This window comes from Tinamus guttatus, unplaced genomic scaffold (assembly GCF_059628265.1).
Source record: "Tinamus guttatus ecotype Peru unplaced genomic scaffold, ASM5962826v1 Tinamus_guttatus_pri_ptg000287l, whole genome shotgun sequence".
NCBI classification, from domain to species: domain Eukaryota; kingdom Metazoa; phylum Chordata; class Aves; order Tinamiformes; family Tinamidae; genus Tinamus; species Tinamus guttatus.
The window spans coordinates 1,233,310-1,246,122 of NW_028288821.1; the positions used below are offsets into that span (position 1 = coordinate 1,233,310).

The 12,813-nt window shown below is 39.6% G+C and overlaps 1 protein-coding gene across 1 annotated transcript in view; it reads left to right on the forward strand.

The window, feature by feature from the left end:
• The window catches only part of TBC1D8B (TBC1 domain family member 8B), a 31,321-nt gene extending 24,160 nt beyond the window's left edge, over nt 1-7,161 (forward strand). Inside the window, exons 14-21 of the mRNA XM_088527435.1 lie at nt 1,292-1,390; nt 2,529-2,597; nt 2,804-3,044; nt 4,057-4,122; nt 4,405-4,488; nt 5,545-5,601; nt 5,860-5,957; nt 6,296-7,161. Of these exons, the coding sequence (XP_088383561.1) occupies nt 1,292-1,390; nt 2,529-2,597; nt 2,804-3,044; nt 4,057-4,122; nt 4,405-4,488; nt 5,545-5,601; nt 5,860-5,957; nt 6,296-6,706 (1,125 nt within the window). The 3' untranslated portion in view covers nt 6,707-7,161. The remainder of the gene's footprint in view (nt 1-1,291; nt 1,391-2,528; nt 2,598-2,803; nt 3,045-4,056; nt 4,123-4,404; nt 4,489-5,544; nt 5,602-5,859; nt 5,958-6,295) is intronic.
• Nucleotides 7,162-12,813: the final 5,652 nt, after the last annotated feature.

Sequence of the window (12,813 nt, forward strand, 5' to 3'; positions counted from 1 at the left end):
TTGCCCCTTTGGTTCTGCCTTTGCAGGCAGGTTGTTGGCCCAGGAAAGTAGCCTGTAATTTGGTTTGTTTTTTAAACATTGAGTTGGACAGAACCTTGAACCTGAATTTCTCACTTCCAATTTGGCAAGTCCTGTTCTTAGTCCTGTATCCCCATTTCTGTCTTGTGGCCCCTCTTCTGGCTGCAAATTTTGTCTTCAGTGAATGAATTTCTGTAAGGCTTGTAAGTGTCACAACCTCTTGTTTGAGAACTGTTGATACAAAGTAAGAGTCAATTTGTCATTTCCCATTTTGACCAGACAGTTCATTTCAACATAATTCTGTTGTAGCAATAAGTTTTCTCTTCCTATCACTGTGGAATGAAAATAAATTTCAAAATGTGAGTATTGCTGCAAAGGAGTTGTCATCGCACAGATAGGTCTAGCTACTAATCGTGAATAAGTGAACAGAGATATTCTGTGTGATACTGTTGCATCACATGGCTCTTAGGAAGATAAATGAGATCAAATGAAAAGATATGGACTCAAATTTTAAAATTATGTTCCACTTATGGGTATATGTTCCAGGCACAAATGTATGATTCATTCTTTTACAGTCTAATCTGATATGAAGAGGAACATGTTTAACTACTGAATGGAAGAACATGTTGCTTTTAATTTACTCTGCTAATTCATGCTTAGATTATACTTCTTGTTTTCGATTCTTGCTGAGGCCATTGCACAATATCAATGCCCAGACCAGAGGAAGAATTATGATTCAGAAGTGCAGTTTCTGCTTTGCTTCCCTTTTTATTTTTCCAGGACTAAAGTATACTCCTGAAGTATGCTTCTTTCATAGAAACATAGAAATTCTGGAGAAGAATTCCAGGGTCATGTAGTCCTACTCTTTGCCCAGTGTGCACCTACATCATCACTGGAAAATTTGCTAACTTCTTAAAACTTTGCAAGAAAGAGAACTTGCAACAACTTTAGCCTGTTGTAGTGTTCATCTACTTTCAGTCTGAAAATATCCTAATATCCAGGATAATTCTCTTAGAGTATAACGTTCCAATATGCAAAAATAACCCCCTCTGGCTTACTCATGAAGCTGATTTCCTTTTCAAAGCCACTGAGGAAAACCAATTGCAGTTGGGTAGAGAGGCAACACAGTGTAAGGTCCCTTCCTTTGTTTTCACCACTACAGTAAACTACTTTTAAGAATAGCACTGTTTAGGGCAATGCAAGCAAGCTAGACATATCTGCTTCACTGTGTCTAGCGGCAGTTGATTTCACAAATCTGTACTTCTCCCCGTAGAGATACGGCGATATTCGATACGAGGATGTTGAGAGCATGCGCAGCAGGAACAGGCTTTATGTTATCCAGACACTAGAAGCTACAACCAAGCATAATGTGGTGAGTGTCTTAAGAGAGCTCAACCCTTTCTTCCGATAAAAATTTCTCCCCTTTTAGAAAATTCAGAAATGAACTGCATTTTCTAAGGCCAAGTAAATCATTTTATAGGTTGCAATTGTTCTCATCTGCAGGCTGTCTAAAATGAGGCCTATGATGTTTTCAGTCTGTAAATCACAGCATGACCTTCTGCTCTTGTTACAAGTAACATCACAGAGAGCTTCTAAAGTCTAGTATCTCTCTTGGCACTCTGCATTAATTGGAAAAGACCGACGTATATATTTTTTTTTAACTATGGTGAAATTATTAATGCATTTCTCTTAGAGACATAAAGCCCTGTAAAATGTCAGTAGTGCTACAATAAGAAAAATTTTGCTGTAGGGAGTGACCATAAATGTCACTGAAGAGATTATTTTACTGCAGTTTAACAAAGCTTGTTTCTTCTGTCTGTAGTATGCATAAGTGTCCTGTAATATATATGTGGAGTATTGACTCTGTAGCTGCCATCATCCTAAAGTTCAAACTCCTAAATGAAGGCAAAGGTTGCAAGAACCTTCCTTTGTTTGCCTGTTTTGTTCTGTGGCTCAGTTCCAATAACTGGTGATAATAATGACACACTTAAAAAGCTGTGCTTCATTCTTTACTAAATGTGGCTTGTAGCAAATAATACTAAATGCTCTTCTATTTTGTTTTATAAAATGTATCTGCTGTGAAGATGGATCCTGGTTTTGTAGCTAAATTTGATCTTCAAAGTTATTGTTTTCTTTTTTTTCATTAAAGAAATGAGAGTTCACTTTCACTGGTAAGGGCTGAATGTGCATTTGTGTTTTATAAAAGAAGCTATATGTTGCATTGTTGTAAATATTTGACACTCAGATTTTGTCTCTTTTGTGTCAGTGTAGGCTCAGTATATGCAAATAATGTGAATTGCATTAAGCTTCCTTTTCTATGAGAAATTGTTTTTTCCAGCCCATCATCTTCTGATTGCTTTTAAAAAGAGAAGTTCTCTTCTTCTAATTGTAACATGCCAAAACTTCATCTTTTAATGTAATAGTAAGTCGTCCAGAACTTTATTCTACAGGCTTATCCCAAAGATGGGACGACTCATCATTTAGTTAATTTTCTCTTCCTTTTGCTTCAGCTGCGTGTTGTGTCCCAGGATGTAAAATTCAGTCCTAGTGACCTTGAAGAGCTTTATGAATTATTCAAGGTAATGTGCTGTTTTCCTGATTTATCAAACACCCATCTAATGTCAGACTGTAGTATTGGGGTATAATAATTTTAACAATTCCAAGCTAAATTCAACAAGTATGTTTTGCCTGTCAACTTTAAATCAAGTGGCATAATTAACATCTCACATCTTTCATCCCAGGAGATAATTGTCATATCATCTATCATTTTGCTTTTCCTTTACAGAAGGAGCACTTTCTTTCCTGTTATTGGAATGTAAACAGTCCTGCCTTGCAACACCATGATGCCAGTCTGCCATATCTGGACCAGTATCGGATTGATTGCCAGCAATTCAGGGTTCTCTGTCATCTCCTGAGTCCATGGTCACATTGTGCAAACAGAGACTCACTTGCAGTGTGGATATTCAGACTTATGGATGAGAACTCCGACTGCCTTATAAATTTCAAACAATTTGCCTGTGTTCTTGGTATGAAAACAGTGCTTGTTTAGCAGCTTGACAAGGGAACTCTGTCCTGGATGGAGTCCTGGAAATGCATCTTGTATCTTCTTCAGTGCTATATCTAAGGAACTTAAGGAGGCTAGCCTCTTAATTTAGGGTTGAAACAGTGTTGTCTTTATTGCATAGCATTAAATGCAAAGATTAAATGGTAGCTCAGGTGCTCAGATTATATTAAGTTTGAGCGTAGGCATTACATTCTTTAGGTGGATGATAAGAGCTTTTAATGGGAGAACTGTACCCTTGTTGATTTGCTTGTCTATATTTGACAGTGAAATGACTAACATCAGGCTTTATAAATCAGTAATTCTTCTGAAAGGTAGATTCTGCGAATCCCTCTGAGATTATATTTTTAAATGAATTTACTATCAAAATGTCAGAAAGTTGGGAAATAGTGCAACCATATTGCCCAAACTTTTGTGGTTGATGATAAATTCTTCCTCACACTGTCACTACCTCATATGCAGATCATGCAAGATAACCAAGGTCTGATATCTCTGGGAAGCTGAAGGTTGTCTAGATTTACTGCTGTGTCTCTCACATCTTATTTTCAAAGTGCTATTGTGCAGGAAACAAAAATGTGAAGGAAAACACTGAGAAGACATTAGTGATATATTTATTTGTTCCTGTGGCTTCATTTTAGTGAGTGGTAGGCATTATTCTATGCTCTGGCTGTACTTTCTTCTGTAACCGAGGTTTTAGCTCACCCCAGAAGATATGTTACGGTCTGTTAAAAAGCCATGCTTTTGTGTTTCTCTAGATGTTCAGACATACTTAGGAATAGGATAGTATGATGAAATGTTGTAAAGCAGTGTAGACAAACCCCAGGTTCAGCTGCAGGGGTATTGCCACCCTTATCCTTCATCTCTAATTGTATGCAGAGTAAGATAAGACATATATCCAGTTGCAATTGTTTAGGTTAACAGGGTGTTTTAGAGTTTGGTCCAGCTGATCAGACTGTCTTGCCTCTCTCCTGTAACAGATACCATGTATAATGGAAGTTTCACTGAGAAACTCAAGCTGCTTTTTAAGTTACATATCCCTCCAGGTAAGTGAAAAACGCTGGTGTTTACGGAGGGCTATTTCTGTCTTTTAAAATCTTTGTGTGATTTTTTTTTTTTTTTAACCTTTCTTCATGTTGTCATTGTCCCTGGTTACAGTACTATCCCATAGCTGTAATACAGATGTGTATTTTTTCTTGAGTAATGTACACTTTGGGAACTTAATCTGCTCAAACACCATTTCTGATTTGTTCATAGGGACAGTAAGTCTGTACAAGCTTTTGTCTGTACTAAGCCCTGAAAGCAATTTATTAATTTATTTATTGCAGCTTTTACTGAAGTAGAATCTCTAAGCCCTTCTAAAGGTGGTGATCTTTCAAAAGAAGAACTGATCCACTTCAGCCAGCTCAGTGGTAAGCTCCAGAATGTTTGATTATGCACACATCAGAAGGTTTCTCTTAATTATTGTATGCTGAAAGATGGGGAACTCTTCTGAAAGCCTTCAAAAACTGTTTCAAAATCAGCTCTTCCAGCAAATCGTGTCACTGTTGACATGAATGCTATGTGAAGATCTTCTCTAGATAGGTATATTTTCAAACACCGTAGCGCAGAATTTCTTTGTGGATAGGCATTCTTTTTTAAAGCATTTCTTCTTTAGCAATATGTGGTTTAATTGTTATTTATAAGCATATAAACTGTATATGGTAGCAAGCCTCAATAGCAGGTCATTTCAATACCACGTTACAAAGAACAACAGTCCTTGCCCTGAATTGCTCATGTCTGATGATAGAATTCAAAAGCCACAAGCATTTATGAGGAAATAGGGTGGTATATTTGGCCAGTATTTTTCATCATAGCTGACAACTATTCTGTTGCCATGCTTTCTTTGTTGAAGTGCTGGTTATTTTCTTTTTGCATTCAAGGCAAATTCAAGACATATTTCCTGCTTTAAGGATTTTGATAGCCTGGTTCATAATTATATTTATGGAGTTGGTCAAGTATTCTTTTTGGAAAGCTGTGCCTTTTTACTTGCTTGGTGGGCAAATCCTTTTAATTTTTTTTTATAAATTATATAACATACTCATGTAATATGAGTATGTTCTCACTTACAATTCAACATACAGCCACGAGCATTATCAGGATCATCTGCTTGATGATTTATGTGGTTTCAGTGTCTTTTGAGATCTCCAGCCTCACTGTGGCTCATGATGTTCGTTGCTATTGTTGTACAATTGTACAGTTTGAAGTGTACAGATCCAACCATGCAGTTTATTCTTGGCCTGGATCCAGGGATCCAGGAGGGTCCTGCTTCTTAATCAAGAAATTTCTGATAGAAATAAGTGACCCTGCATCTGCAGGGGGATTGAATTAAATGAGCTCTAGAAGTCCCTTCCAACCTTTATGATTCTATGATTTGCTCTTCCTTTCTCAAATAAATAACACATTATTTTTCTCCTCCTAAACTGCAGTTTCATCTACTGTGGATAATCTTGAAAGTGATGCTCTGAAGAGCAGCCCAGAAAAAGGTAAAGAATCCTGGAGACAGTTGGTAACCATGTGTTTTGAGGGGGAGAGGAGCTGAGAGAGTGTATGTTGAGAAAGTATAATAATTAATATCTTGCTGTCTTGTGAAATCTTAAGCATAATGCTAATGTAATACCCACTTCTTTAACTGTATTTTTGAATGGCCCTGAGGGCACCGCTTCTTTTGCTTATTTGCTCGTCATCCCTCAGGGGGAGGTCTTAGCTCATGTTTGCTCTTTTTTGCATTTTTGGTCAAGTAGGGAAGGGGAAGGTTGATATTCAGGCATATCTGAAGCAGTGGCAAGATGAACTTCTTAAAAAGGAAGAAAATATTAAGGATCTGCCAAGGATGAATCAGGTAAAACTGCCTATGTCTTAATCTTTCACAAGTCAGTTTTTGTTTGCTGTTTGTTTTTTAAGTTTTGTTAGTAGTTTTCCAAAAGACTCTTGGTATCCGTTAAATTTCAGACCTTCAAATTAACCATTAGATTGTATTTTTTAAACTAGTGCAAGTTCAAATAGAAAGGAACTTTCAGACGTACCTCAGTTTATCAAGGCTAGTCCAGGTCTCTGTCATCATCAGAGCTGTTGTTATATTAGACACCTAGGGGCAGCATTCTGGGGTTGAAAGCAGTGAAGCAGGAGAGTTGGGTTGCTGATTTCTGAATAGTTTCCTCTCTCTCTCTCTCTCTGCAGTCGCAGTTCATCCAGTTCTCAAAAACCCTGTACAATCTATTCCACGGGGACCCCGAGGAGGAGCTGCTCTACAGGGCTATAGCAGTGGTGACCAGCCTCTTACTGAAAATGGAGGAAGTTGGCAGAAGACTGCAGAGCCCAGCGTCGCCACTCAAAAGTCCAGGTGCTGTTACAGAGGTGCCCAATGAAGCCCCAAGCAAAGGGCAGGAGGAAAGCAGCTCTGGGCAGGCTGAAGGCAGCAGAGCTCAGAGCTCAAGAGGAGACCACGAGTGGTCTTTTGCCTTTGAACAGATTTTGGCATCCTTATTAAATGAGCCAGCCTTCGTGAGATTTTTTGAGAAACCGCATGAGATAAAAGCTAAAATAGAGAGTGCTAGAATGTTACAACTAAAAGCAAGAACCAGAGTATAATTTTCTTCACCTTTGCACTCTGCATTAACAACATAAAGCACTTAGAAATGAAGGTTTCTACTATATCGAGTGTGGAGTTTACATAGGAAATGGGATTTGAAGAGTTAGCTTTAAATATCACATACCAGTACGCTTTTGTGTAAATAAAGATAGTTTCAAGCACAATCACTTTCTTGCATTGTTCATACGTTTCAGGCCAAAAAGGACTGAAGAATAAACTATTTTTACCATGTTATTAAAATATGCAACATTGCTAGGAAATAATAGGTGTTATCTGTGAGTGGCACTAGGACAAACCTTTCTGAATGACAGCTCTTACGCTGTATGCTCTCCAGGTTCATTTCTATTATTGCAATGAATGTAATAACTACCACCCATTTTCACTCGAAATGGATAATGACAGCTAAGGTACTGATTTTCAGGTTAGTTTAAATAGTTGTTTCTAAACCTATGTGTGGACTGGAATCAAAGCAGGGTGACGACTGAAAATAAAGGCCTTCAAATGGTAGCTGTGTTGGCTACAAGAACATCTGGTTAGAAAAGAAAGTTGATGGACACTTGATTCCCTTGCTCCGGTGTTACAGAAGCCTGGGCTGCTGCAGAGTTGATGGACACTTGATTCCCTTGCTCCGGTGTTACAGAAGCTTGGGCTGCTGCAGATTCCAACAGTTGTTACTTACCAGCAGTTTGTGGACTGCATTCTCCCAGCTCACATATTTTTTTTTTTTTGCAATGTGGCCCTTAGCTAACACCCTTACATCTAGTTTCCTACTTTTCTAGCTAGATGTGAGTTACTATATCCCATTTATATACCTGTCCTCTTTTTCATCTCACTGCACAGTCATTATTGTACATCTTGCAAGAGGGGACATTGTTGACTCCTCAGGAACATGTCGATAAAATGTATGGTTTTGCTGTGTGTTTTTTCTAGTGTTTGCATAGGAGAACAACAGAATCATTTTTTGCTGTTTCCTGTTCAGCTGAACACTTTGTAGCTGCTATGGACAAATTGCAGTTGCTGCTTTGTCTATTCCTGATCTGCCCCTCAGTCTTGTAATTCTTCTGTCTTCTGTAGCTCTCTGGATCATTGCTGAGGTTATATTTCATATATGCCAGGTTTAATGGCTGCAAAAAAATCCAGAATCTGAATTGGGATTTTTAATATATATAAAATGATATAGTAAACAACGTATGAAGGCAAGCTCAAGTACTGTTTATGCAGTTAAATGCTCAAGCTACCTTGAGCCTTTGGTATCTTGTGCTGGAGTGGGGGTTTTAAAGTACTTTATTTTTATTTAAAAAAAAAGTAAACTGGACATCTCTGTGCTGACCTTAAAATGGGTTAAAAATTGCTATTTCTAAAGGCTGTACGACAATTTTTCTGTGCAGAACAGCATTATTTTTATAAGTTTTTTTTTTTTTTTTTACAGAAATGGAATGGGGATGGGAACACTGAATGTTGGATGTCTGTTTTGCAATACTAAAATGAATGAGGAATATAATTAAAATCCCACTTATGTTACAAGCAGTTGTTGAAATGCCATCATTGCAATGGGTATTAAAGTTCCAGTGCTGCTTCTAAAGAAGAGTTTTGATTAACAGCAGTGAATGTATGAATTATTTTCCATACTCCTGCACTATGCTCTCAGGAATTAATGTAAGACAAGTTTTACTGAACAAAGAGCAATTTCAAATAATGTATCATATATTTGAGAAATGAGGCAGCTTTCTTCAGAAGCCTTCATAAATAGTCATGCTTGGCGCAACACGTCTGCTTTGTCTATTTATGCATAAAATATACAAAATTATCTATTCATATGCATTTTTCTAAGGCAAAGTAGGACACTGCTGTGATAGATTATGAAAACAGTGAGTACATAGAGTTACAAATGTTGTTTTAAAATACAAAGCAGATAATACTGATGTTCTAGTCCAGGACTCAATCAGATAAGGTTTGCTCAGTGAGTAATTCTTAGGCAAAGCAATCATGCTGAAACCAGTGTCATTCCTTGAAAACAGATGCAGCCACTCATACAAAAAGCCTTTGTAGAATCACTGTGGATATTGTTAATTATAAGATGTACTCAAAGATATGTAGTATTTGCCAAGCAATGCATCACAGAGACCTGAAATTCATAGAACTCGGTGACATTTTTTTGTGGAGAAAGAAGATGCTTGGAAAACATAGTTATATGCAGGTTAAAACAAAAATACAAAAGCTATGCTCATGGAACCTGCAAAATATGATAGGCTGTGATACTACTCGGTTTAGTTAGGTAAAACTGAGTACCTTTTTAAAACATCAGTTTTTATCAATATCAACCTAAGAGATGGTAGAGCCTTTACCAATTTTATAGTTTTTGTCCATAATAGCTATATCTATTTATAAACAGAAAATTACCAGCATAAATATATTTTTAAAAAGTATATATAAGGTGAAAAGCTTGGATGTTTAGAGGTACACTAAAATTTATTAGCTGCATGGATTTTTCTATTAAACTTCTTTATATATTTTGCCCCCCCTCAAATGTAATATCTATTTAAATCCTTCCTATAATATAACTGCAGGTTGATGCACCAAAATTAGTGTCCAGCCTAGCAGGGCAGAGGTTGGAGGAAACTTGCTTGGGTGACTGCCTATATGGCAAGTTGTTGTGTCCTTGTGCCCATGGATCACGTTCTTGGTACAGGAAATCCTGGCCGGAGCCAAGGACTGTGACATGCAGGTGTTTGCTGGGCTGACACCCTGGTTTGTCACAATGTGCTGAAGTTGAGGGACACTCTTGTTTTGGAGAATAACTTCAAAACTAGCGTACAGCTAACTTTTCTACTCTTCCTATGGTGCAGATAGCCTCGCCAACAGGTACGTGTAGGCACAGTTGGGAAGGAGGAGGCTATAGCAATAGAAGGTCTTTCCCAGTCTTCAGTCCCAAAGGAGGATACTTTGATTTTATGACTCTTTTTTCAAGTCCTGCAGGGTCAGGACAGGGAGCTCTGTGCCTTATGGCTCTCTGAAGTTCTCAGCGATGCAAAGATGAACCCAGAATCACATCCTATTGCATGAGGGCATGGGGTGAGCACACATCTGTTGCAAGAGGTCAGCTCTCCATCTAGCTTGGAATTAAACAGAAGTGCCAGCGAGGGCTTTGGGCAGCTGCAGGATGTCTGAACTAGGCTTACTCAGCCCCTTCCTATGGAGGGACTTTCCGATGAAATTGCAACGTGGAGATTTTAGAAGTGTTTTTGGTATTTGGGAGGACTCATTCTCTAATAGGAAGTGTGGTTAGATGAGTAGTAATGTGTCATTCCACTTTTCTATCTGCATTACTTCTTTCTGTAACAAGAAAACATGTTGGCCTGAAGTGCAGGAGGGCATGGTGGATGGAATGAGGAAGTCAGGAGGAATCTGTTGATGACAAGGATTTTCTCTGCAAACCAAGAACTAGGGGACAACATCTTCATAAAGTTATCCTTTTTGCGGGGGGAGAGGGTCCAGTAGTAGGAAATAAATGTCTATCATGAGTACAAAACTAACTAGGATGTAGGTTGCTGACACTAGTGATGCTGTTTTTACAGGATTTAAATTGAATTGCCTGCTGTAGTGGTGCCCAGTGTGAGTGGGCAGCTATGTTGTGGCTCTTTTATCTGCAAACAGTAGCTCTTGGTGCAAACTACACAGTCCCTTCTTGTGGCTGGGCCATTATTATTGTTGCTATGCACATAAATTGCATTTTTTCAACCCAAATCTTAGCCCAAGGGAATGGCAGCAGAGCCAGGGTGGTGTTTCCTCTTGCTGGCGAACTAGAAAGTGCTGCTGAAAGGGACTGTCACTGTCCCCAGGCCCTGGCCACCATCAGGACCCGTCTGCTGACTCCCTTTGTCCGGAACATCCCGGTCAGAGGTGTCTCTGTGGGGTCAGGCCACAGGATTTGAATCCTAATGTGCAGGAACAGCTCAGCTGGTAATCATGAAAACAGAAGTCTCTTCCCCCATGGAGAGAGCGCTGCTCATGTTCAGTCCTAAGCATTTCCTGGGCCTTGGCAGTGATCTTGGCTGTGTGGTTCAGCAGAAGCACTCTGCTTCAATCCGTTCCTAAGAGAAGCCACCCGCTCATCACTCTGATGGCTGTATAAGAACATACAGGTGTTTTTAGAGGAGTTTACTGTGCATTGATTCAATTAAAAGTTTCTCTTCCAGTTGTACTGTACAAAATTCTTGTATATGATTGCCAGTGTTGGAGTATTCGAAAGCATTGGTCATGTTAAGGCCAATTTTAGTCAGTCCTTTCCAAAGCAACGCCCAAGCCATTTAAAAGCATTCAGGGACTCCAATCCTGTCCAAAGTGGAGGGGAAATCAAAATAAAAGAGGAGACCCAATTTTGATGGCTGGGATTAACTTAGCCTTGCACACAACTTGACTCAGGGGCTGAGATCGCTGGTAGCCCAGGAAAAATAGCCTAAGTTATGCTGATTTTTGTAATCAAGTTCTGTAGTGTGCAAACTTGTCTACACTACCTCTGTGCTCTTCCTAATTTGTGAGTTCCCCTGTTGTTTGTGGTGCTGGGTGTGGAAATCCCAGTCTCAATCTTGAGCCCTCCTGGGGTGCACATTTCTTATTTCTTCCTGCACATTTATATGAGCTGCCTGCTTTTTTTGTTCCTCCTAGAGAAGCAGGAGCAGGTTCTGATCCCCAGACTGCCTCACACAGCCTAGTGAAAAATAAAAATTGCAGAGCCGGTTAGAGGTCTTATATATATGCTTTTATTTTTATTTATTTTATTTTATTTTATTTTATTGGAAAATACTATGTACAATCTGTTTAAAGCTTGTCAAAATGCATGAGCTCCCATCCAATGGAGCTGTGCAGGAACATAGATTCAAGACAATAAAATCTTAGCTGTTCATCTTCATAAGACACTTCCTTTTTTCCCATTACAAAATAACTTTTAAGAATAGTAACATTTATAAACGTATCTATATTTGACTTCATATAAAATAAACCAAGATTCATAGACAATTCTAAAGTATTTGTTTTGTTTTCTTCTTTTCACGTGGATTATGTTACAATATATACAGTAAATTTTCACTGTGTTTGTCAAACCAGCCTGATTATATCCACCAGGCTTTAGCTTATATGTACAAATATGCTAAAAGTGCAAGACTTTATTAAAGCTGCCTGTGTTTTCAGAGGTCTGGAATTGTGTGGCCTGTATATATGTGTGGTTATACACACATATCTATATTAAAAACACACTTAGATGTATGTATACAGGTGTTTGTGTGCTAGAACATTAACGACTAAGAGGTCTACACTGACGCTGGAGCCAAATCCCTGACGTGGGAGGCATCTGCCACGTTCCTCCCATCTGCTTGTGACCAAGGGGCCAAACTTGTGTTCTCTTGAAAGCACCTGGTCCACCCAGGGTGAACCAAACCCACCAGCACCCCCAATTCCAAAGGGGTCCCAAAAACACAGGTCAGAGCTAACACCGAGGTAAACAAATACAAATCAACCTGAATAAAGAGCTTGCTTGAGTTGGGGGAGAGGTGAGAGAGGGAGCTTAAGGCAAAAATCCCATGGCCCTGATTCAGTCTCCCCACAGCCTGCAGACAGACTGAGCAGGCCCCTGAAAAAGAGTTGCAGGATTTTTCCCTCCAGCGCGAGTCTGAGCCACGCGGCTGCTGGCGGGGGGCGTCGGGGCCGAGACACGGGGAATACAGTGGGAGGAAGGGGCACGTGATAAAGTGCGTGGGAAATAGTCCCTCATTTTTAGCAAGGCCAACCTAAAATGTAAACATCCTTACAGACATCCCTACAAATCTGCTGGGCAGATTTCCTACAAGGCCGCCAGCAGTGGCCAAGGCTGAGCAGCCCCATGTGCCACCAGAGCGGCTGTGCGCGGGGCACTGCCACATCAGTGCACTTGCCCCTGCCAAAGAAAACCCCAAAACCCCAAACCCAGCCAGGCTGCCCTGCCTTGACTGCCTCCCTGCCTGGCCCCATTTGAAAACCAGCCCCGACCTCCCCAAAGCAGCCCCTTCCCCACCCTGAAATGCATCTGCTTGACACATGTCATGAGCTGGGCTCATTTACAACAAAAACTGGG